The 26,944-nt window shown below is 47.3% G+C and overlaps 1 protein-coding gene across 1 annotated transcript in view; it reads left to right on the forward strand.

The window, feature by feature from the left end:
- The window catches only part of LOC143011967 (A disintegrin and metalloproteinase with thrombospondin motifs 2-like), an 87,018-nt gene that overhangs the window by 45,573 nt on the left and 14,501 nt on the right, over positions 1-26,944 (forward strand). The window contains exons 4-7 of the mRNA XM_076164990.1: positions 18,574-18,779; positions 24,020-24,103; positions 25,897-26,053; positions 26,618-26,723. Of these exons, the coding sequence (XP_076021105.1) occupies positions 18,574-18,779; positions 24,020-24,103; positions 25,897-26,053; positions 26,618-26,723 (553 nt within the window). The remainder of the gene's footprint in view (positions 1-18,573; positions 18,780-24,019; positions 24,104-25,896; positions 26,054-26,617; positions 26,724-26,944) is intronic.

Genomic DNA, 26,944 nt, shown 5'->3' on the forward strand with positions numbered 1-26,944 from the left:
GCACACACAGTCATGCATTCCTGCATGTTGCCCTTGCAGGTTTTATTTCCTGCCTGTTTTCCTCACCACTGAGCGGCTGCATTGGTGTGTGTGTGTGTGTGTGTATGTGTATATGTCCATACGCCGGCACCGCGTCCCCTCTGTGTGTGTTCCCCCTCTGGCTGCTCCGACGCCTCACCTGTTAGTCAGCTCGCAGCAGGCCCTCCATTGAGCCGTCACTCAGCGTGCCACACGGCTGCCATTATAGCGAGCAGGACTCCGGGGATAATAGCAGGGTGCGGCCGACCTCTGCTCCGCTCTGCAGCCGCCAGCTACACACTGACCCACGCAGTGTGTGTGTGTGAGTGAGTGAGCGTGTGTGTGTTTACTTCTCCCTGTCAGACACAGAAAGGGAGGATGAGTGAATAAAAAGTGGAGCTCAGAGGGATGACGGGTGGAGCCTCATCCCAGCCTTCATGATTGAGAGGCTGTCACTGTGATGCTAGTGATCATACTGGTTTGCCAAGATTAGCATCTTTCTGAGCTCCCGTCAGCTCCACATTTGACACTGTGTGTGAGTGTGTATGTGTGTGTGAACCCTCTGGGGTTAAGAGGATTGCATTTCTTCCAAAGGGAACCCACTGAGATCTAGATGTGTTCCATTGATCCCAGAGCCAAGGTATTTACTCAGCACATACAGGAAGCAATGCAGCCTTAATTATGATGTTAATACTCTGCAGATGAAAGGGACAAAAACGGGAAAATTATTAAGATTTGATGTGTGCATATGCAGCTGCAGCAGTGTGTGTGTGTGTGCGGGTGTGCGTGTGTGCGAGCTGTCAGTGCGTGCAGGTTTGAATCCGGCGTTCACACATAGCAGGTACGACTGTGTGACTACAATTATGTGCAACAGATTTCCCTGGAGGTGGCCGGTGTTCTGTGAGCGAGCAGCAGTTATGTAACCATCCAACCTAAGGGACAGTAGCTCATGGAAGATGAGATGGCGTGTGACTTCCTTCCTCCCACGACTGTCATAGTGCCACAAACACACTCTACACATGCACACACACACACACACACACACGCATGCTGTGTTAAATCTGGCTCTCCTTAGAGAAGTGTGGGAGCCACTGTCATCACTGAATAAGCTTAATGTGCACGCTCCAGCGGGCAAATTTGACATTGTTTCCTCGTGTTAAACTGTGATCTAATCTCCGGTTTGGCTGCTCGCTAAAACACCATGTAATGCAGCGCTGTTCAGTCAGCCAACAATTAATGTTTGGTGTCTACGCTCTGACCTCGTCTCTCCCCACAGTGTGCACTTAGAGGAAGACTAAGTGGATGCAGGGTTGGAGGTGGAGCTGATTAAATGCTGCGCGCTGTACAGTGATGCAGCGATGCTCGCGGGGAGCAATGTAGCAGCGGCGTAGGCAGAGAAGAAGAAGAAGAGCGAGCGCAGCGCCGACAGCTTAACCCGACTTTGCTTTCTGCTTTTTTTTCCCGGGGATTTATTGATGGTTTTCGGCCGGGTCGACGTGCCCCAGGGAACTGTTGTGATTTTGAAGCAATACACAGATCGCATGTGAGTGTGTGTGAGTGTGTGTGAAGGCCAGCTGCACCTCAATAGCTGACATAACCTGATTTCTGTCCTGTCTGCCTTTTTACTCTTGCCTGCCCCCCCCAGGCCTCAGATGAAAGCTCTGTTCACAGCAAGTCAGGCGTAAATACTTCTGAGGAAAGTTTGCATGAGGGAAACGGATCGACAGGATGAGTGAGGGTCAATGTGAGGCGGCGGACACATCACCAGGAGCTGCTGCACGTGTAACCTGTCAGCGCTTCATCCTGTCAGACAAACTTAACAATGTCCTGTTACATGGAAGGAATCCTAAACACCATTTATGACTTTTAATCCACCAATAATTCTTTAAATTAGCCAAATAAACCTTTCTCTTTCACTTTCACCTTTTGTACGACATCAAGCACACTCCTAAGTGACAAAGGATCAATACAGAAGTCATAAAATGAACCTTAATCTTGAACAAACAGCATCATTCTATCCCACTCTTCACTCATCTGTCACTCTAATCGAGGCTTATTGTTAAATTTACCCCGTACACGCTCCTGTGCCTGTGTGTGAGGGTGTGTGTGTGCGTGTGTATATGAGAGCAGCAATGCACAGGAATCCAGGCGGTGATGTGAGCCCTGGTGGCTGCTGTCTGATTAGCAGAGTGATGTGTGGTGGTGGGAGTTTGTTAGGCTGCAGTTCATTTGCCGCTGCAGCCCCCTGGGGGAGTTTAATTGAATAAAACGCAGCTCTGCGCTCCTTCATTCAACAATGACACCATAATACTCAGCACCGGGGCGGACGCAGTCATTTAGAGCTCAGCCAGGCAGTAGGTTAGAAACGAGGGGGGGGGGGGGGGGGGGGGGGGGGTGCTTGTTAATTGTTTTATTTAAAGCGCCCGTGACTCAAACCGTCTCTGTTTCACCGCCACCATTTGGACTTAGCAGCTTTATGTTCTCATGGATTAGGTTTCAGATCTACTGTGGGGACTCACGAGAGATACAGAGAGAGAGACACACAGAGAGAGAGAGACAGAGGGGGGAGAGGGGAGGGGGGGATTGAAGAGATTCAGATAATTTCCCGGCGTTCTCCGCTCGTGTGTGCCGACTGATATATCTTGTAGCATTTGACTGATCTGTAGAGATTTAGCCGGGATAGAGAAGATGGCTGCAGATGGAAGACATGGATGGAGAGACATGGAGAGACAGACAGGAAGGAGACGGCAGACCTGCCTGGAGCTTTGGCGGGAGCTGAAAGTATACAATCTTCACTCTGACGTGTGTGTGTGTGTGTGTGTGTGTGTGTTTCACCACATCCACACTGAGGCTGACTGATGGGCTGAGTCAGGGTGGCGATGCGGTGGTTGTCTACACATTGTTCATCGCTGACCTTTAATGGTGTGTGTGTCTGTGTGTGTTTGCAAGGGCTGCAGCAGTTATAATAATAAGACGGCAACAGGCCTGATGCATAATTGGACACTATAAATATTTATAATTTGTTGCAAAAAAGCGTTTAGCGATTAGAGTTACAATCTCTATTATTAATTACAGCAAATATGCTTCAGAATTATTCCTTCCTCAAATAATAAATTACAGTACAGATTTGAGGAGCTGTGTACAAACTCACACAGTGCTGGTGGAGCAGTGTGTGTGTGTAGATAAGTGTGTTTAGTGTTACTCCTCCATGCGGGGTTTGTTGCTGCATTTCAACGTCTCTCAAACTTTCAAAGGTTCCCAAACTTTTTTCAACCAAAACACTTCGTCTGAACAAATCAAATCATCTCGGCGCCGCCTCGCCAACAAGCCGCCGACTCAGAGCGCAAACACCGGGAACCTCGTGTGAACGTTTGATGCTCTGAAAATGAAAACGCAGTGTGTGTGTGTGTGTGTGGGTTAGTGTGAGAGTGCTGACACACACGTGAAGCATGAGAACACTGTACAAGATGAGGATGGGATGCTTAAAAACACGTTATGAGAAGAAGAAGAAGAAGAAGAATTCAAGTTCAAACTCTTTCTCACCACCAGGGGGCAACTAGAGAACACATTTATGCATACAGGTACCACATTTTGAGAACCACAGCTGAAATCACTGATGCCTGGTAAACTGCTAAGCGGTGTGTGTTTATGTTTGTGTGTGTGTCTGTGTGTCTGTGTGTGGGCAGCATCCAGGGACTATCCAGTGCAGACAGGAACAGAGTGTGTGTTGTACATACAGTATGCAAATATGATAGGATGAAGACTTCTGCTTCCTAAACAAACCTGTGCATGTGTGTGTGTGTGAGATCATTTGCGTTGGTCCAAAAGTACACAATGTGCACACACACACATACACACACACACACACACACACACACACACACACACACACACACACACACACACACACACACACACACGCACACACACACACACAGACCAGAGTGAGATTGGAGTGGTGTTTACTGCTGGGAGAGCCTGATAGGAGTGATTAGCAACTTTAGGATTTAATTTGTTCCACTGTGGGCTGATGTGTGTGTGTGTCTGTGTGTGTGTGTGTAATGTGTTTGCGGGGCTGGTTTACACACTCTGTGACGCTGAGTTAAAGCTGTTTGCTTTCATGTAAACGTGTCCTCTGTCAGCTGTGGTCACACTCACACTGAGACAATTACCTGCTGTGACTGATCCACCGTGCTTTGTGCATGTGTGCGTTTGTGTACGTGTGTGTGTGTGTGTGTGTGCGTGTTTGTGTTTATGTGTGTGTTTTGCCGCAAAGCACTTTCTGCACTACCTCTACCTCCCATATGTGTATTCCTGTAGTGATGAGAGTGAGATAGAGCATCCTCCACAGCAGATGTGCTGACAGCAGAGAAAAGTTAGTTGACTTAGCTGGCATATTACCCAGACTCCCCTGTGATCTTCCCTCCACATCCCAACTTCCTGCCATCGCTCAGAGAGGAGATTTCTGGGAGGATTCCCAATCAAGCTGACAAGCCCCAGTGTTCTGGCTTGTGATTGTCCTTCTGTGTGTGTGTGTGTGTGTGTGTTTGTGTGTTTTGTTTCTGCTTGTGTGTGTGTTTTTTTACTCTCCCATATTCTGCAGTGCTTTTCCTTTTTTTGCTTTCACCCTTTGACCTCCATCCTCCTTCCTTTCTTCCTGAGATGCGCTGAATCCTCATCCTACATCTCTCTCATCCTCTCCTCACCAAACCTCCTCTCCCTTCCTCTCCTAACCTTCTCTCCTCTCCTCTCCTCTCCTCTTCTAACCTTCTCTCCTCTTCTCTCCTCTCCTCTCCTCTCCTCTCCTAACCTCCTCTCCTTTGCTCTTCTTGGCATTATCTGCCTGCCTCCCTGCTGTGATGACTGGATTGAGATCACAGCGTGTCTGGCTATACAAAGACTGACTCACGTACAGTACAGAATATGGGCCAAGTTCACTCTGGCTCCTCTTCCTCAGTCCACCGCCCTCGCGCTGCATTTGAGTTCATGTTGGAAAAGTGATATCATAAAGCCGTTGTAGATATTGCTCCGGGTCGTATTTCATTCATTACACTGCAGCTGTTTTCCGCTGTTGTGCCGAGTTAAACGGAGCTGAGCTGTCAGATGTTTGGCTCGAGTCGGGAGTGACATGCATGCTGGTCAGTCCAAACACAAAGGCCTCCTGTCTGATTCAGAGGATGTTGTAAAAGTGTCACTGTCGGCATTATAGCGCCACCATCTGGTCAAGAAATGTGTGCAAAGCTTGTTTGCAATGGGCTGATTCCTCTCATAAGTCAAAGCACTAAATGATGGATAAAACAGTAAGAAAAATAGAAAACAAAGACATAAATTTGATCTGTTAGTCGACATAAAATATGTGATAATTGAGCCAAACCTGTTGGAGGAGATGTGGGGGAAAAAAGTGTTCAATACAGCGGAAAATCCATGGAACTCGTGGTTTAAAGTTGTTATTTTCTACTTTCTGAAGAGCAAAGTGGTTGTTACAGCGCCACCATCAGGTCTTTCAGAGTTTTGAAGTCCATAGTTAAGTTTGATGAGACATTAAGTAGATTTATAAAAGAGAAAGAAGCTGTAAACAATATAAATGCTGTTAGATTTCCAGCTGGTTGTGCTGTGAAACGCGGCTGTCATCCAAAGGAAATGAAACCAAACACAAGCACACACCGGGAGCTGTTTTCCAATTTTCACCAACAAAACATGAGCGCTGCTTTTACTGGAGGCATCCACGCTGTCACAACCTCTTTGTGAGGGCTATTTCTAATTTGAAAGGAGATAAACAAGGTAATTACTAATGTTTAACTGAGCCGCCGCTACAGCAATCCTGCAAAATCCTGCTAATTAAGTCCAGAACGGTAAAAAACAGAAGAAGAGGAAGAGATTCTCTATGGATATGAGAGGATATTATTTTTCTTATCGAGATGATCTAATGCTCCTTTGTTGGCTGTGTGACTTCACTATAATACCTTCACAACTTTGACTCACCTGTGCTAAAACCAAGGAGATCCCTCAGTGTGTGTTGTTGTTGTTGTGTATTTGTGTATTTTCCCGATGTTTTGTTTTTAATATTGGCGCGCATGTTTTTCCCCCCGCAGCAATTTACCTCAAGCATATAAAATCATACACGGAGGCAGACACACTGGTGGTGTCTTCCTGTGGCAAGCGTGTTGCTCTCTCTGTCTGGGTAGTTAGGGATGAGATTGCCAATAAATAGTGGCCGGTGGCCTTCAGCATAGCCAGCGGGGAGAGATTTGTGTCCTCGTGCCTGATTGGTCCAAGCCTGAGGAAGAGAACAAACCATCTCGTTAATCAGGGAACACTGTTGGGACACTGTGTGTGTGTGTGCGTGTGTGTGTGTGTGTGTGTGTGCGTGTCTCTCTGTCACTGATACTCCACAGGCATGTGTGTGCATCTGCGCCTCAGTGCTGGTGGCACATTGTTATAATAGTGTGTGTGTGTGTGTGTGTGTGTGTGTGTGTGTGTGTGTGTGTGTGTGTGTGTGTGTGTCAGAGAGAGAGAGAGACAGAGAAATTAAGTGCTTGTGTGTGCACAGTGTTATGTCAGGCGACTGTCAGCGGTGCAGATCTGAGCCGATGGATGACAGATAACTGGGTGCTGAAGGCCACAGGAGCAGCTGAAACACACACACACACACACACACACGGTACCTCTATTACGCTGCATGTCTAGCTGGTGAGTGTCACGTTACATTCCTACTGGTGCTAACTAGCACCAATTTTCACCTTTAGGGCTGCCAAACAAAGTCTATCACAATGTCAAATTTGAGTCTGAGCACATTGCTGCCTGGAGGAACCTGTGCTAACCAATGTGCTAAGTTCTGATGTTCCTCAGTCTAAACGCTGCACTTATCTGAATGAGGAACACATGCAACGCTTTCATGAGGGTGCCTTGATTTCTTGTGTGGTCCTTGACAGGGTGAGACAGTAAGAATGATGTCAGAGGTTATGTTGTATACAGCACAGTGTGATCAGAAACATGAACATGTGGTTACACACAGATGCAAATGCTTAGCATGCTGTGTGTGTGTGTGTGTGTGTGTGTGTGTGTGTATGTGTGTGTGTGTGTGTGTGTGTGTGTGTGTGTGTGCCGCCTTTGTTCTAACAGACTGTGAGCCCTCTCATGTAGGATCTGAGCATCTAACTGAAAGCTGGGAGCACAGGAGCTAATCTGACTGACTCTTTGCCAAAAAGTGTTACCATGACGAACGCAACCAAGCTTATATAGGTTAATGGAGAAATGGACTGGACTCTGAAGTGATGAGGCCATCAGCGCTGCTTTACACACTGCTCTGTGTTCTATCATTTTATAGTGGTGTGTGTGTGTGTGTGTGTCTGTACTGTATGTGCGTGTGAGTGTTCCGGTTATCAAGATGGTATTTCACTTACAACACTCACAACGCTGTTATCAGTGTCAGCACCCCCACTACTGTGAGGAGTGTGTGTGTGTGCGTGCCTGTGTGTGTGTGTGTGTGTCGGAGAGAGAGACACGGGGAGACTGCAATTGTCGATATAACAATAACATTTGTGAGCTAAGAATATACACTTGGTATCATGTCACGGTGTTATTGATCGTATTCACTTGACATAGTGACACTGAAGCTCTCCAGTAATTCATCCAATGCATGGCCGTAAATACGTTCCATAATAAATCTCCTATAATAAAGACAGAAAGCAGCGTTGTGGCAGGTCAGCTCATCCATCCAGCCGGCTGCGGGGTCACAGTCAGCAAAGGGAGAGGTGACGCGCCGTGTTTAAAAATGAATGAAATATTAATGGAGTCGGCCAATTAAAACAGGAGCAGCCACAGTGTCCCAGGAATCCAGCGCAGACATTAGCAAGGCACTAATAAGATGATTTCCATCAGCCGCAGCCAGACAAGGAGCAGGCCAACGCCAGAGCCAACGCCACAGAGCCCCGGAGAGCGGGGGAGGGGAGGGGCTCCGGGCCGAGAGGAGGGACGGGAACGGGAGTAGAGTGTCAGGCGAGCATGAGAGGAGCAGGCGGGATGGACAAAAAAGCTGGATAATGAAGTGTGTGTGTGTGTGTGTGTGTGTGTGTGTGTGTGTGTGTGTGTGTGTGTGTGTGTGTGTGTGTGTTGATCACAAATTGGGGAACACTGCTCCTTTTCAATTCCTAAGAAGGGTGTTGGGTTACCCTGAAACTGCAATACACTCTAGAGAAGCAGAGATTGCCTTCTCTCCCTCTCTCGCTCTCCCTCTCTCTCGCTCTCCATCTCTCTCTCTTTCCCTCCTTGTCTCAATGCAGTGCAATGTAATTCTTCAGGGAAATGGGAATTTTCCTGGGTTTGCAGGCCACACACACATGCGCGCACACACACACACACACACACACACACACACACAGAGACACACACACACACACATACTCATACACACTTAAAACACCAGGATCAACTGGTACATTAGGTATGAATAGTAAATAAGGGCAGAACGTGCAGGTATACATTTAGTCATCATGATATTTATTGGCATATATTTTCATAACAGAATCTAATCCATATCAACATAAAGATCTTTATTTTTAATTCAATGATTTCTGTAAAGCTTTTCGTTTACGGTGTGTGCCATTGTAATTTGCTGACTCATCATTACTAAAGGACAGAGCTCATCACATCACTCTCCTCCTCCTCCTCTTCTCTCCTCTTCTCTCCTCTTTCATGCTATTTTTAGCAGGGGGATGCAAAGTTCTCCATTACAGCCCAATGGATTCTGACTTCTGTGTGTGTGTGCGTGCGTGTCTGTGTGAGACCATATATTAACCTTTAACATTATTACTATTGTGTGATTGAATATCATTTCATTCCTCTTGGTAATGTAATGCCGGCTATCCAATGGAGTTATTCTGTGTAATACGCCAGTGATTGACAGAACAAAAACTTGGCTCGTATATCACTTTAGAATGTGTACACACCGACAGACACACACACACACACACACACGGCCATACATACACAACGCAGCGGTATTCACAGAGCAATCAGCGCTGCAGCTATTATTAATGAGAGTGAATCAGGTCATTAATATTTAAGCAGTGTCACTGGGGCCATCACCGTCAGAGCGTGTGTGTGTGTGTGTGTGTGTGTGTGTGTGTGTGTGTGTGTGTGTGTGTGTGTGTGCGTGTGTGTGTGTGTGTGTGTGTGTGTGTGTCCACATATAGAAGAGGGGCAGAGGGACTATAAGGCAATTTCCTCAGGCAGCGTAGTGAGACCTCCTCCATTACAGTAGGATAGATGGAGATGGAGACGTATTACCGCCTTAAACAGAAAGAGGGAGGAGGAATCTAATATGCTTAGTGTCCTCCTGTCCTCTTGTCCTCCTGTCCTCCCCTCTCTCCTCTCTTCATACTCCTCAAACACTCTCTCTTTACCTCCTCTATCCTCCTCTTTGCTCTTTTCTCCATCCGCCTCTTTTCTCTTCTCTCCATCATTTCAATGGGAAACGGCAGACGTGTGTCATTACATCACTCTACATAGGATGGGCCTGGGAGCTTCCTGTGTGTGTGTGTGTGTGTGTGTGTGTGTGTGCCAGCATGAACTCATTGAATGATTCTAAATGAACACTGTGGAGGATTAGAACAATGCAGTCTGTGTCTGATCCTCCACAGTCACACATACGGACAAGAGCACATACACACGTGCGCACACACACTCATATTGGGAGGGTGAAGAAAGGACCCTTCTCCTCCAGATGTTAACATAAATAGTAAATAATGGCATTACCTCTTGCTCTTGTCTGACCTCTCTCTCTCTCTCTCTCTCTCTCTCTCTCTCTCTCTCTCTCTCTCTCTCTCCCCCCTCCCTATAGCCTCTCTCTGTCTGGGATTAGTGTGTATTACTTGGTCTGCAGAGCGAGGAGAATGAGCCAGGTCTTAGTGCCAGCTGCAGTGGGAGCACACAGGGAAAATATTCCTCCATAATAACCCGCCTCACTTTATCAGCGTTTATCACCATCGTTTAGACTTTATTTCTAGAAACCTCTCGCCTCCTTTTCCTCGAAACTGTAAACACTAAATCCAATCTTCAAACTAAATTCACAAAAACCTCCGACATCATTTCATATTTGATCAAAACCAAACGCACAAATCCTGCCAATATTGAGTCAAATCAGTCGTTGATTTGATAAGCAGGTTTAGGTCTTTGACAGTTTTGTTCAGATTGTATCCGTGCCAACATTTTCCTTCAACCACTGCCAATGTTTTAGTTGTGTGTCGTGTTGAACATATTGATTTATTGATAATGATTTAGCTCCATTCAAAGGCCTGCAGACTTGCCCAAATGCTACAAATTCCCTGAAAATCAAGGACATTTTCTCAAATCGTCAGAGTCCAGATTGACACACGGGCGACAGGAGGTGTGGCGAGATTGAAAAACCTGTCACGACGCCATCAAAGAGACCCACTGGTTGTTCCCCCCGTTGGCCATCTGCCTGTGTGTACGCTGATTTGATTACGGCGGAGCTTCATTAGGCCAGAGAGACGAGCGAGCGGCGGCGCTGGTAGCTCCTCTATCCCCCCACTCCCCCACCCCCCTCCATCGCTCGAGTATACGGTTACCTTTGCACGGAAGAGGCCGCATTGATTAGCCATATGCCTCTCACACGGTGCCACCAGGGGACGGAGAGTCGGGGAAGTCGGACATGCTGACATGAAAACATCAGGGCCCGGGCGGATCTTTGCATTCTTATCTACCGACAAACGAGGGATAATAAGGATGTTTCCAGGGCCTCTTTGTCTGCATCCAGGCTTTGATGCTCACACACACACACACAGTGAAAGTGAAACTGAAAGTGTGATCTCTACATTCTGTGTCAAATCCTCCGTCACTGGATGGTGGATTTAATTAGGCTTTTATCAGATTCTCTCTCTCTCTCTCTCTCTCTCTCTCTCTCTCTCTGACTCGCTTACTGCCGCCCGCTCAAAGCGCCTCTCTGCAGGAATGATGAATGGCTCTTTTAATTGTTTCTAATTGATAACTGCTCCAAAAGACTTTGTTATGAAACACGGCCAATTTCGTAACACCGATACACTGTGGCGCTTTATTAATTCTCCGCCGTCTGGCTGGAGCGGCGTGTGGTTGAAAACGAACTCCGTCTGTGCGTTCGTGGGCCGAGCAAGCGAGCGAGCGGTTAATATTTCTTGGTGTATGAGCGTGCCAGCGTTTGAAATGCCAGAAACACTTTTGATTTTTATTCATTTCTCCGCATTCAAGTCTTCGGTGTATTCAGCCGCCCCTCGGCTTAATTGCCTGAAACATCGCAATGTAATCTTCGTCGATTTACTGCGCTGTTCCAGCCGCGGCATTAGCAACGGGTCTATACTGTAACCGTGTTACAGCCGGGCTTATGTGTTTATCATTATCATTTATGATGAGGTGATATTGGATGATAAATCCTCATCCCTGTGGCAGGCGTCCGCTGGCTCTGCTGCCGTGTTGAGCTACTTGCATTAGCATACATATTGTCTCACAGCTTTAGATAGACTTTCTCTTTCTGTCACCCACTTCAACTCTATATCTGCCTCTTCCAAAGCACCTCTGAAGGCACGCTTAATGAATAGGAGAGAAGATGAAGGAAGCAGGAGAGGAGGTAGAGGTGGAGGAGGAGGAGAGACCTTTCTGTCCGTTGCGTAGTCTCTCGTTGGCATGAGTGAGATGTTGTGTTCTCACTTATTCAGTCTGTGGGATGTCCCCATGTCTCGCCTGTGGGACAGATATGTACCAATGTGTCTGCTGTTGCCGTGACAAACAATTTGGGTGCGTTCAGCTTTGATCGCTGTTAAACTGCTGCCAACATTAACAACAAACATGCAAGAGAGACACAGAATTGGGGAGATGTCGCTGTGGACACCTGTTGGCTTTGTGACGGATCAGCGCCGCATGCACAGCCGCTGCTCCTTCACCAGCACACATTGAGCGCGGCAGGTCCGATCATGGCAGATAGTAGGCGCTGTTCCTCCTCACTTTCATCTTTCCTTCTCTCTGCATCCTCCCACGTTCCCTCCATCCCTCTCATGGCTGACAGATGTTTGGCTGGCTGGCTCGGCCTAATAACCGCCGGGTGCTGGCAGGCCTCAGGTGGCTGCAGCTCTTCCAGCACTCTTGCAGCCAGGACGGGACAGGACAGGAGAGGATGGGGACATTGCCCTGGGCTACGGGTGAAGGAGGGCAGAATTAGGATTGGAACAGGAGAGAAAAGGAGACGAGAGGAGAGGAGAGAGAGAGAGGAGAAGCTGAATGTTGATTAGTTTTACATCTCAATGGATTCAGATGGATTGCACCCCGATCAGCAAAGAACAGCCTGACCTGTAATTTTGTATTTGGCAAGTTGGCCGTCGAGACGCCACACAAACACACACAAACACACACACACAGTGAACATTTGACGAATTGGCTCAGGAGAAATCAGAGAGGATGATAAAGGACAAAACTGTGAAAACAGACAAAGATGGGGATAAAGGGTGAGACAAGATAGATGACGTGGTTGATAAAAGATAGGAGGAGATGAATTGTGGCTGGAGGAGAGAAAAGAGATGCAGGCTTAGTTGAGAGATGGTGTGTGTGTGTGGGAGGGCGGAGGGGGGCGGGTTGCTGTCTGCGCTGAGATTTATGGGTAGCTGGACGTTGTGCCTCATCTCTTGACACACCCTCTCCTCCCGGTCAGATGGAGCCGAGGCGATACGGCAGATAAGGCGCGTTGATGCGGCGTCGCTAACAGATACAGATGTAGTCCTGCTGAGGTTTCATCTGTAGTTCTGTGTTCAAATGTTTATCCCTTCCGCTCCGTCGCAGTTGGGAGTTGTTTTTGTTTTTTTTCCTTTTTGATTTCATAAGAGACCTTTATAGATGGATGTCTGGCTCTCTGAGATGGATGGAGACAGACACACAGGAGAGCAGGCTGACAGGCAGACGGGTCACATTCAGACTGGTTGAGACCTGCAATAAGCCCATTATCAGCCCGGCTTTGCTGTCTTATTGGACACTAAGGCTCTGCTGCAAGCTCTTTAGATCCAACCACAAAGCAAAGAGAGAGTTTGGGGACAAGATTGATCTTTGCCATTAATATTGCCTCAGTGGGTGGCAATGATTGGATTACTGTGTTTTGAGGTGTGTGTGTGTGTTTCTGTGTGTGTGTGTGTGTGTGTTTGTCTTTGCTGTAATTATAAGGATCAGCCACTCGCTCTGCTTGGCTTGTAAGGAATTTACTTAATTTAGCCTCTCTGTGTTCATTTGTGACAACGTGTGCGATAATGTGAGTGGGCGTTGTGTTAGCTTCATACTTCCACGTGGCGTCCTTTATGAGGTGGCTCGGCTTTATGACTGAGCAGGAAACTCTGCCATATGCTCTCCACGTTATAAACAAAGTTTAGGCTAATGAAACGGCACAGCGGGACACAGGGGGAATCAGTGTGCACCACAACGCCTCCCCCCCCTCGTCCTCGCCCCCGCCAGCCAACGGCCCTCTGCGCCTCTGACAGGCAGACAGTTATGTAAGAGGGGAAAGCTAAAGGTTGCCTCGTCTCGCCAATCGCCAGAATTCGACACAGACTGGCGGGGCTGCGGCGAGGAGAGGAGAGGAGAGGTGGCCCAGCGCTCGCACCTGCTTAGTACAAAGGCGAGTTCGTGCAATATTTTAAAAAAAAACTGCTGCTCTGCTCAGCCTCATGCAGTCAAGATGCAATGAATCAGCCAAAATATTATGGATGGTGACGCTCAAATCATGACTCATCAGCTTTACGGTACAGTTTCTTCTCGTATGTTGGTGTGGAGGCCCTGTTTGTCACGGTGAAAAGGTTCCACACCCCCGTAAACGTACTTCAAACGTAGCGTGTAAAGCTTTTTAGATCATCTGCACTTTAATGACGGCCCCTAACTGTGAGTGACGGATTGCCAAGCCACAGTTGTAACAGTTCAGTGTGCAATCTTGTTAAACATACTGATGAAAATAGGGAAAATGTGTAAATTGTAGCTTGTGCCATTTCAGCAGGAATAAAATGAAAACACAACATGACGTTGATTAAAAAAAAAAAAAATCCAGCGACCGTTTGCGTTTTGGAGCGACTGACTCTCAGTCTAATTACCGTAATTACCCAGAACCCCCACAGGCGCGCTGCAGTACCAAAGTTTGTAGTGCTCCTCACACTATTATTACACACTGCTAATAAATCGCAGCTGCTTACCACTTGGTAATTGTATGTGGCCACGTTGTGATTTTGACTTGAATTCGATTAATTGTGCAGCGCTAAACAGTTATTGATCGACGGACAGAGTTTGCTGTTTGATGCTAATAGGATTGTGGTCCTCTGTGATTCGTGTCCATGTTGAAGTAGATCGCTGATTGCCAATGTAAATAATTAACAGCAGTATGATTATGGGAAGCATAGTTCACACTGTTCTGCTCCGGAGCCCTCACAGCTGTCACATGGCGGCTGGGCTCTAACGAGCATTCAGTGTGTGGACGTTGTGTGTGGGACAGGGAGACATGTCTCTGCCTGCACATATGCCAGCAGCCGCTTCCACACTCCTCTATCCCGGCCACTCATCACCTTGACAACCCATAAAGCTGTCACCAAGGAGACAAAATGACCAGGCCTCGGCCAAGACGTGATTGTAAGTGAATTAGTTCATGTGTGTGTGAATACACACGCCTCTCTCTCTCTAGACTTCACCTGCTGCCATTAGAAGAACGAGTCCAATAGATTGAAATTTGACTTTGAACAATTTCTATTTTTCATGAAAGAAGTCTTTCAATGTGTGCGTGCGTGTGTGCGTGTGTGTGTGTGTGTGTGGTGGCAGCAGCTGTTGGACTCACTTGAAAAACCAATCATTTTTCATGTTTGGTACGACAGCATGTTCAGTGTTGGATTTGATGTGAAAGGGACATGAGACAGAGCAGCAGACGTCCATTCACATCCAGACATGAATAGAGAAACCAGCACTCATGAATTAAAGGGAGTGATCAGCGGCTCCAGATAGCTGCAGATGTGACATCACAGAACAAAAGTTAACAGATTATCTGCTTTTATATCAAATAATCTGCTGTACTTTGCTGAAATCCTCACTGATAGGAATCCTTAATGTGATTGGAGTGTGAAGCACATCATGTCTCTGTAGCGCCCCCTAATGATGGACAGGGATTTAAGCGCCAACGAGGGGCATCGCTATGACAACTGTCCATCATGTCTCCTGTTCTCAGGGTTAGGGTTAAGGTTAGTTAGGGTGAGTTCAATCTATCGTGGTTTTTTTTTATAAACTTAAAAAAAAGCACCATAATGTTTGATTGATATGACCTGGAATATAGAATTATAATATTACTTCTTTTTCCTTTTTAAGGTTGTGACCATAAAGTATTGAAATATACTTTATTTGTCCCATGGCATCTGTGAAACTCTTTACTGTTCCATTTTATTATATTTTTCATTGATCCCATGAGGGAATTTGTCATTTCTCTGCATTCTGCAGTGGGCAGCCTCCCTCAGTCCGGCTCCTTGTGTCCTTGTGTGCCTTGGTCAAGGGCACCTGGCAGGAGATTAAGAGAAACCTAACGTGTGATTTGATGGTGGGAGGAAACCGGAGCAGCCGGAGGAAACACACGCAAACTCCAGCCAGGAATCAAACCCAGGAGGCAACAGAGCCACTGAGCCACTGAGCCTCCATTTACTATCTTACTGTATCAGACTGTAGTCACTCTGGTCTCTAATACAAGTAACTACTTTGCCGGTTACTTTATGAAACATGGTACAAACAGTTTATCTAATTTTCCATCTTTACCAGTATAAGTCTCTCTCTCTCTCTCTCTCTCTCTCCCTCTCTCTCTCTCCCTCTCTCTCTCTCTCTCTCTCTCTATCTCTCTCTCTCTCTCTCCCTCATTCTATGGGCACCCAGACATTCTTGACATTTTGCAAAGGTTGAAAGACAAAGAACTTTTGTCTCCTAATAAGGCCGTGCTGTATACCCCACCTGAATGAGAATACAAGGATGGAGTCAGGAGAGAGAGAGAGAGAGAGGGAGGTGTGTGTGTGTGTGTGTGTGTGTGTGTGCTGGGGGGTGGGGGTGTCTGGAGCACATAACAGTTTATAGAGGGAGAAAATCTTAAGCAGAGTGTGTAAATGTAAATGAGCGCCGGGAAAGGCTGAATAGGTAGTGAAAGCAGCAGGTAGGAGGACTGGTGTGTGTGTGTGTGTGTGTGTGTGTGCACCCAGGTAAGAGGCGTGGGAGTACACACAGGAGAGCAAAGGAAGCACAAATGAGGAGGAGGGACGGGACTGAAAACGATCCTCCTTGGACCAAGGAGAAGGGAGATTTTACGACCTGGTATTTGTAGGTTGAGAGCGAGCGAGCGGGAGGACAGAGGCTTATGTAAACCTATCGACACACACACACACGGGGACACACACACACACACAGTCGCCTCACAATTGTATAAAATCCTCGCAGTGGCTTGAAGCAGAACTCAAGGTCCTCCTGGTCTCTCCTCCTCCATCAGCCCTCTCAGCTCCTTGGCTCCGCCTCCACCCCGCGATCCACGTCAGGTTTCTTCACCCACCCGCCCCGACACCCAAACTAAACCAACCACCTCTGCGCTCCACACCAACACGTGCGGCCCGCGTCGGTAATCGCTGTTTTTCCAAGGCGATTTCAGCGGAACACAATGGTGCCTTCTGTGTTTTGTCTAAACGTTACATAAGAACAGGTAGAGAAAAAACAAAACAAAGAAATGATCTGGACCGGCGTTTAAAAGCAGATGGTGCGGTTACGACATCGGGCTCGTTAAAAGTCGGTCGTAACGATGAAGAGGCAGGGGTTGTTGTTGAAGCACGCCGACTAACAAGGAAGAAACCCTGTGTGTGTGTGTGTGTGTGTGTGTGTGTGTGTGTGTGTGTGTGTGTGTGCGCGTGCATGTGTGAAGTGAAAAAGTGCGTACTGAAATTTCTTTCTCTTTCTCTTCTCTCTCTCTCTCTCTCTCTCTCTCTCTCTCTCTCTCTCTATCTCTCTGTCTTCCTCGGGGTTGATCTTTGCCCCCTCTCCTCTCTCTCTCTCTCTCTCTCTCTCTGTGCCTCTCTGTCCCTCTGTCCGCACGGCCGCTCTGCCGCTCGCTGGGATGTGGGCAGATATGGGATCACATTCAGACTTCCAGATTCATTCTCCTAGCGACTCGGGAGCCAATATTAGCCACGCGGTCGTTGTTTTACCCATGAGCCCGTTGCCTTGGTAACGTTGCGTAAGAGGGGATGGGAAAGCAGGATGCCCCTTGCTGATCAGGAGACAAGGTAGCAGATCTCTCTCTCTCTCTCTTCCTCTGTGTCTCTCTGTTTCCACATCTTTCCCCCTCACATCCATCTATCCGTCCCTGCTCAAAACGTACCTCCAACTGTCCCTCATGCCACGTGTTGAATCAACTCCCCGGCTCGTACCTCCACACTCTAAAAGCAGCTCTATCTATTAGAGTTAGTCAGCCCTGCACCCGACCCAGGCTTCCACTAAATTAAGGCTGCTGCTGGAACTGTGATTTATAGCCCAATTGTAAATGTTGGTCCACACAGCAAATATACAATCACAACCGCTCACTCACACACACACACACACACACACACACACACACCACCTTCAATACCACTCCACGTGCTGCTTTGTGTGGCGCCCGCGATGTCGAAGGCCGCGTCTGGAGTCGGGGAGGAGGAGGAGGACAGCGCTTTGTCGCGTTCCGCCGAGGCTTCATGTTCAAGACTGCATGACGTGGAGCCTCGGCGGCATTCATACACACGCAAGGCCGAGCTGTGTCTACATACCAGAGAGGGAGAGAGGGCGGGGGGGGGTGATGAGGGAGGAGAGCAAGTGAGGGAAGGATGGCCTTGGCTCTGGAGACAGGGCCATTTATCTTCACTGGCTCTTTGCCTGGTTTTGAAAAGCAAAAAGAAATAGTTTCACACCCGAAACTAGAAAGCCAAGTGCAGGATGACAGTTCATCCAGGATGTCCAAACATCGTAACGGCAGGCGTCACCCCTCTAACGCCTCTGTTAGGCCGCTGACAGAACATCAGACTTCATCCGTGGCCGGAGGTTCCGCGTCGTTTCCCGTCCCACGACCTCAATCGGAGTTCCGTGTGCACTTCGCGTGTTCCTATTCCCCAGCGTGGATGGAGCCAAGAGCGGAGCAGGGTGGGCAGCCCCCCGTGTGAGGGAGACGCCGTAATCCATGTGTTTAGCGAGCACCATCTGCTGCTTTTATTCAGACGGGAGCAGAAATATTTGGTTGATTAGGAGAGGATCTGTGAAGGAGAGCCTCACCGTCATAGCCACTTACAAGCCACACACACACACACACACACACACACACACACACACGCTCCATTCTGTCAACTGGTGTCTTGGCAAGCGGACGCAAAAGATAGACAACGGTGACATCAACATGCAAGTGTTCAAATGAGTGCATATGGGTGCGAGTGTGTGTGTGTGTGTGTGTGGGGCCGAAACAATGTGAGGTCAGAGAGAAATGTCAACTCTCCTCGTCTTTCTGCCCCGCAGCCGCAGATCTTGGCGGCCTGATGGACCTGGAGTCTCTGTACCGCGGCGTGGAGCAGAGCATCAACCACACGCGGGCCGGCCGCACCCGCCGCCAGAGCCTGGACAGGGCCTACAACATCGAGGTGCTGCTGGGCGTCGACGACTCGGTGGTCCAGTTTCACGGCAAGGAGCACGTCCAGAAGTACCTGCTCACGCTCATGAACATCGTAAGTGTGGCTGACTCACACACACAGACACACACACACACAAGCACGCACGCGCGGCTGACTCACAGTAAAGACGCGTAAACACACGAGACGAGACGAGACGAGGCGAGGCGTCTGTCTGTGTGATTCGCCAAGTTTTCCGTTTGTTGTGGACATGAGGTGGACTGACACATACTATCACACAGAAATATAAATGCATCATGTCCACGTACACTCACCAGGGCTGAAGAGATGGGAAATAAGCAGGGTAACTCACACACACACACACACACACACACTATAGCAACCTGAATGAGGATTCAATTCCTTTCCTCCATGTTCTCATCCAGCAATCAGCCCTGTAATCCTTTCTTCTCTCAATCTGAATGTGATGAGATTTCATTTGTGATTTGCGCGTGTGTGTGTTCATGTGTGTGTGTGTGTGTGTGTGTGTGTAAGGAGAGCCCTATGCTTTGAAGGGGCTCCTACGTATCATTTCATCAGACTCTGTGTTATGTCATCATTCATTGTCACTGTGTGTGTGTGTGAGAGAAAGAGAGAGAATGAGATGTGTGCTTCAGTCAGCTTCAGGCCACAACAACACTCACTCACTCTCAGGTGTTTTTATATGTGTGTGTGTGTGTGTGTGTGTGCGCGTGTGCGCGCGTGTGCTGATGTGACACGGAACAAACCGCAGACTTTAATCTTGGTAAATTAAACCTGTGGCGCGAGTGCTGTTCAGACAAATTGTGTGTGTGGCATGTGTGTGTGTGTGTGTCTGCGTGTGTGTATGCATGCTCATATTTGCTTTTACTTTGCGTGGCGGCCTGCTGTGCATGGAGCCAATCCCCGACTGCTAAGCAGGTGCGAGCGCACAGCAACAAATCCTGCCACACCTCTTTGTCTCAGCTCGGCGCTCGGAAAGAACAAGAGGTGCTGCCTGTCTGCCTCGCCGCCTCGCCGCCTCGCCGCCTCAGATATGTGATAGACAACAGGGGGGGAGGGAGACGCAGCACCCTCCCCCCACCGCCCAGCCCGCCCCTCTAATCTGGGGAAGATATGGAGAGGCAAAGGGAGAAGGGAGTGTTCTAAACAGCACATTCGGAATAAATTACTGACAGTCAGATAAACAGAAATAAATAAATAAGCGTTGCCTCCCACGCGTGGCATCTGGGTGACTTTCTTCTTGAAAGTTTGCTGCGCTCACAGGATCTCAGGATGGGTGTGCTCTCTCTCTCTCTCTCCCTGTGTGTGTGTGTTATTTCCTCTCCTCTGCCTTTCTTGCATTTACCTCGTCGCACAATAGCAGCTCACACTCCCTCTGAGCTCGTTGCCCTGTTATTCCCTCGCTGGCTATGATAGTTTGTGCCGTCATTGGAAAGTTAAATATTGAGAGAGAACAAAACACATCTGACACATTGACTGCGTTCAGCAATGTTCTATAGGTTTCTATCGTTGAATATACAGTATATCTTGTTCAATGTTCCATGACGGAGCCGTAGATACAGTATTGTCGGGCCTTGGTGGAGGTATGCACTACTAGTTTGAAAGAGATTTAAACCTGGAAAAGTGTGTGTTTGTGTGTGTGTGTGTACGTGTGCGTGTGTGTACAGTATATTGTATCCTTCTTTATGTCTCCAGCATGTGATACTTATATTTCTGTAAGTGGTGCAGATCATTAAATCCTGTCCTCACCAAATCCCCTGGAAGCAGTGAGAAGTCATAATAATGGGAGGGATGAGGAGCTACAGCAGGCACAGAGGATCGTCCCGGCAATAACACACACCTTGTTAGCTGTGAGTGTCACCGATATGCAAGGAGCGCTGTCACACTGGGAACTCAAAAATCCTGGCCGTTCGATTTTTTTTTTTTCTTTTCCCCATAAACGCTCCCATGTGTGTTGACAAAAAAGATGTAGAGACGCTGTCCAAAGCCTTATCTAATATATGTTACACCAGCGCCAAATTTTGTTTCATGACTCAGTTCTGTCTCACTGGCAGCTGAGAATGTTTTTTTTTGTTGTTTTTTTTACTGCATAGTCTCAGAATGTGTCCCCACAGATCATCATAGCTATCAAACCATGGCCGCCATCCATGAAAAGCCAGCAAGTCAGTTCAGTGTGAAAGCGTCCGCACAATTACGATGGCAGTCTGAGTGTCGTTTGAGTTACTGCGTCACATTTGAAGCCTTTCAAAGTTCTTACTGTCCATCCAGGACTTTAACCTCTATGTACCTCTCTACCTCTTCATGAGTGTGGCTTTAAAGTCACAGTCTCTCCTTTCTAGTCCTCAACAACCTAACAACCCGAGTTCTTACCAGAGCTAGATGAGAGTGCACGTTACACCTTCACTGCTGACCTGGTAATTCTCGTATAGGGTTTATAAAGTTTACAAATGTTGGACCCTATTTGCTGTCATACCAAAACTGCAGTTTTTAGGCACCAGGCTCCATCCCAATGCAATAATCAACATCGATGTCCAGCTGAAAATGTTGACATTTTACATGTTGTGTTATTTATCTTTACATCTTTAGAAAACTTAATTTTAATTTCTTATCTTCATTTCGGATAAAATTATTATTATTATTATTACTATTCTTAATTGAACTTATCATTTTGCCCTATTTGATTACTTTACATTTTTTACCACTTTTACATTTTTTTATTATTTTTTCAAATTAACATTTTTTGTACTATTGTGTTGTTAATCATCTTCCTTACTTTTATTTTGTCAATCACCAATTGAAACTATAGAAAGTGCTGTCTTAATTCATTCAATTTATTTATTGATTGATTGATTGATTGATTGATTGAGCCACAACTTATAAACAAACAGGTAGGTCCAAATCCATTGTCACTGCCAGGTGCAGTGGCACAGACTGACCACTGGGCAACAACTCAATTATGAATATTTTCTGGTGCCGTTAAATCATCATCAATGTTTGTAAATAATAAGTGTAAAAAATATTGCAGCACACAATTACAAACACAACATTAGGAATGAGAGAATGCCACACTGCCTTTGTGTGTGTGTGTGTGAATGTGTGTGTGTCTCATTAGAGTGGAGTTTTGTTGTGTTGGGGTCACCCAGGAGTCAGCCACCCCTTATTGACCTAACAGTTGTCAAGGAAACGGGCTGGTTCACGCCAAGTGTGAACTGACCCACCCTGGTGCCCATGTCGCCTCAGACAAACAAACACAGATGCATCATGCATACTCTCTCTCTCTCTCTCTCACACACACACACACACACACACACACACACACACACACACATCCAACTGTTGTGTGTCACTTCTTCACTTCAGCCTGCCAAGATAACGAGGGAGCGAGACAAACGTTACCGAGAGACAGAAAGAGAAATACAGCAAGGTAGCCAGACAGGCAGACACACAAACACACACAGTCACACACATACAAAGGCACACACACACACACACACACACACACAGATACAAACTCAGAAGATAACAGATCTCAGTCTTTGTTTGGTGGTTTCCTAGCAACTATTTATAAAGTAAAAGAAGCAAGGGTGCAGGAGGAAAACTTCTCCTTCATCACTCTCTGTCTCTTCTTGTCCGTCCGTCAGTCCAGTCATACTTCACCTAAATCCCTTTATTCCTTAGTAAAGATGTGAAGTTAATACACTCATGCAAATGTTCCAGACAGACAGGAGACTTGCTTCTTGTTTTGTCTCATTAGAATACAAATCATCAAGATCGTTCAGACTTCAATGTTTATCAAATGTGTGTGTGTGTGTGTGTGTGCGTGTGTGTGAGTGTGTGTGTGTGTAAGTCTGAGTCTGGTCCATCCTTGGTTGTGTTGAGGGACAGACTGAAACACCTGTGTGGGGCTTTGTGTGTTGTGTTTCTGTGTGTATTTTGCCCTGAGTGTGCTTTATGATCACAGCTTCAGCTTCTCCCTCACGTTAACACAGATTTTTAGTGTTTTTTAGTGTTCGGCTAATTATAGCTTCCATTTGATCAGGTGCAGCAGCTCAGACAAGAAAACGGGCATATTTAACCCATGATAGACTGTCAATAGGTGAAATTCCATCTGGATACATTTTAATAGCGACTTTTTCTTCTGATAAATAAAGTAGTGTGATCATGATTGTCTTTGATACAGATACAGGATATTGTTATAACAGGACAAATGGAATCAGTCCATCTTGAGAAGTTGTGATCGTGAGTTCAAAGGTCATTTGATTTCATACAACATGAATGCAGACGGAGCATCAGGTTACTCCAACGCTCTCCTTTCACTGTGTTCTGTTTGTTTTCCAAGAATACAAATACATCATTTATTCCGCCCTTTCAAGCTTTCTCCTCCTCTCCTCTCCGCCGCGCTCGCTCGCTCGCTGCGGCGTCTCGTCTCCTTCCTCCTGTCTCTCCTGTCGCTATTTGCAGCATTCCTCAACACTCTCATACCTTCCTCTCACTGGATGTGTCTGTGATTCTGTTTCCTCCTCTCTACCTCTCCGTGTGTGTGTGGGTGTGTGTGTGTCTTTGTGTGTGTGTGTGTTCGTTTCTCTGCAGCCTGTCCATCAGCCATCTCATTATGGCTGTCTGTTTTTACATCCCTTTGCCTCATTAGGCACTGCACAGAGCCACTGAGGACAGCAGGCCTCAACTTCTGCACAAATTTACTCTCCCTCTCTCTCTCTCTCTTCCTCTCTCTCTCCATGCTGTAGTGTGTGTTCTTGTGTGTGTGTGTTTGTTATCAGTGCAGTGCTCTCTGCATCTCCCTTGTCACACATTACCTTGTTTCCTTGCATTAGGCTCTTTCCTCTGCATCGTTCCTCCTTCATCTCCTCTCCCTCTGCACTCATGGGAAACGGAGTGCCTTCAGCTCTTTCTTCACCTCCTTTTTCCCTTTTTGCTTTTCTCTCATGTCAACGTGTCGCTTGCAGTGATGTGGACCCGGGTCACATGATTTAGACTTAACTTGGCATGATACAAATAACTTGACAACTCAACTTAGACTTTGACGTGGCTGACTTGTGACTTGTCTTGGACTTGTGAGTACATTTAGGCTTCAAACCTTACAGTTAAGATAAAGTTAAGACTTGACCCGTGTCTTAACTATATACTCGAGTGCCAAGACATGAGGCTGACTTGACACTTCCAAAACAAGACTAGATTCCCCTGCTGTTTGCTCGATCTGGTGGTAAACTTCAGCTGGATACTCGATTTTTTACTATTTTATCCTGTACTTCCATTGAGTCTTCTCCTTCCCCTTCTGTGTCTTTGTGTGACTGTAGGTGAATGAGATCTACCACGACCAGTCACTGGGAGCCAAGATCAATGTGGTGCTGGTCCGGATTATCATGCTTGGCTACGGCAAGGTAAGACCAGACAAGACTCGAAGCTATTGTAGCAAAAAAGACACATTAAAGAGACACAGCACCTACTTTCTACGAACTGCATCTAAGTATCTACAGTAAGTACAACCAGGCACCAGAAACACACTCGTACACACTCTGAAACAAACACACACTCACACGCACTCCTTAGCATGCACTGATGCCTGGAGCCTGTTATTCCAGTGGACTGAGCAAAAGAGGAGCTAAAAGCATGCGGCGTCCCAGGGGAGTGTTTTCAAGTCGCACGCCTTCACAGTTCAGCACCAAAGCACACAGAAAACTGCCCGTTATGCAATCAGCCTTTCCTCCCAGCGGGCTGCAGCACAGGATCATGGGAAGTCCAGGGGAAAGATAAACAATCAATGATAGCCCTCCCTCATTCATAAGCGGAGAGACCGGACGGAGGGGTAGCATCCTTTTCTTCTCCGCTGTAACTCTATCCGCCGCCTGCGCTAAAGAGAGGAAGAGGCAGAGGAGAGGAGAGGAGAGGAGAGGAGAGAGTGCAAAGAGATAAAGGAAGAGCGGGCGGGGGCAGGGATTACCCCACAGGATGATACAAATTATTTTATTGCTGAATAGGTGCCCGGTTATATACTTATTACTCCACTCTCGCCTTGTCTCATCCTCTTCTTTCTGCATGTCTGCTGTCCCACCGGAGCCCTGAAACACACACACACACACACACACACTCACACACACTCACACACACTCACACGCCTGCATTGGTCATTCTGGGCCAGCCCCTATGCAGCCTCAGCCAAAGCTCAGGCTGTCCATCATCCCCAATTACCGTGGCAACAGAGCTGCACCCAGACAGCCTGCAGATTGGTCATGTGACCCTGAATGCAGGCGCACCCACACTCAACATACACACACACACACACACACACACTCTCTGAACATGTACGTATGAAGAAGACATGAAGAAAACACAGATTTCAAGCGAACATCTCGGCTTAAAGCAGGTTGATATGTAAACACACACACACACACACACACACACATAAGCACCTGATGAACAACATGATAAACACACACACGTACACTCTGTAAGGGGGTGTTAGTGCGGAGTGCAGACTTCACACTCCATCATGTGTGCAGAGGCAGGCCATATGTCTTCACTGCAACACGCTCACACAACACACACACACACACACACACACACACACACACACAAGGATGTTTGAGTCAACTGTGCACTTTGCATGTGTGAAAACTGTGCGCGAATGTAAAATGTGAGGTGGAAAGAAAGAGGAGGAGGAGGAGGAAGAGGAGGAGGAGAGATGCAAAGACTTGTGAGGAAGGGGAGGGGGGGAGAGTGGCCATCCTGGTGAGGAAGAGCATGAGAGGTGAAGGTGAACAGAAGGGATGTTGGGATGTAACATATCATCTACTGATTTCATAGATTTTTTTTCTATCTGTAATTTGTCTTGACTTCTGTTTCTATGCCTTAATTGTCAACCAATAAGCTGTTCTTTGGAAATGGATTATTGAATCATTATTCAAATAATGATGATTACAAGATGCTTCATATTATTGTCTGTATACTTTTTACATTGTGCGCATGTGTGTGTGCACATATGTGTGTGTGTTTGTGTCGTACACCTCAGCGATTTGTCGAATGTTCTGATCAACATATTACATTGTGACACTGCCCCCTACAGGCCTCAGTGGATGTTGTACCAAAGTTCGACATCACAGCCTGTTTAATTTCCTTATATTTTGTGACAATATATACATTCTCGCTCTCGCTCTCTCTCTCTCTCTCGCCCCAGTCCATGAGCCTGATCGAGCTGGGGAACCCGTCTCAGAGTCTAGAGAACGTGTGCCGCTGGGCCTTCCTGCAGCAGAAGCCGGACACCGGGGACGCCGAGTATCACGACCACGCCATCTTCCTCACGCGGCAGGAATTCGGCCCGTCCGGCATGCAGGGTAACAAACCAGACGCCACGCCGTGCATCTCCCCCTCAGCACCCACAGCACCCGAACACATCGCCGCTCCTCTGTTCAACCAAACTTAACCCCCTCCCTCCTGCACATCCTCCCCTGGTTTGCTGGGCCTTGTGTGTTGTGTTTGGTGGTTGGTGGTTTTGTGTGCAGCAGAGTGCAGGCTAACAGGCGGGCCCAGGGGAGAGGCCTCTAAAGGCAGTGGCCGAGTATCCACAAGCCCTTGAGCCGCCCTTGGGCTCAGCCTTCAGCAGCAGGAAAATCAATAGTCAGAGCAGAGCAGCCACCGCTTTACAATTAAAGGCAGAACAGGACAGAAGAGCAGAGAGGGAGCTGCACGGAGCCGGCATATGTGGAGCGGAAGGGAGTGGTTTAGTGTGTGTGTGTGTGTGTGTGTGTGTGTGTGTTGGTGGGTGTGTGTGAGAGCTGCATCCCCCCAAACCCTTGACTGGCCAATCTAATTGCATCAATCGCAAGTCCGACACTTAACGTTTCACATCAAAAAGCCAACAATTGCTTAGATGTGTGTGTCTGTGTGTTTTTGCTTAGGTTACGCCCCAGTGACAGGTATGTGCCATCCGGTGAGGAGCTGCACTTTGAACCACGAGGACGGCTTCTCCTCCGCCTTTGTTGTGGCCCATGAGACCGGACACGTGTAAGTGCATTTTTGATAATGATGACGTGTGTGTGTGTGTGTGTGTGTGTGCGTGTGTGTGTGTGTGTGATGCATCGAGTTACATTGGAGTTACAAGAGGAGTAGTCTATGCAAAGCTTCCACACACATTCTGAGTAATATTATCCTCCTTACTGCAGCTATTCATCAACATAATATTATTGAAGAAGGCAGCAAAATATCATCAGAAGGTCAAATTAAAT

This window comes from Genypterus blacodes, unplaced genomic scaffold, assembly GCF_046128005.1.
Source record: "Genypterus blacodes isolate CSIRO-AG114 ecotype Tasmania unplaced genomic scaffold, CSIRO-AGI_Gbla_v1 ptg000139l_1, whole genome shotgun sequence".
In the NCBI taxonomy this organism is placed as follows: domain Eukaryota; kingdom Metazoa; phylum Chordata; class Actinopteri; order Ophidiiformes; family Ophidiidae; genus Genypterus; species Genypterus blacodes.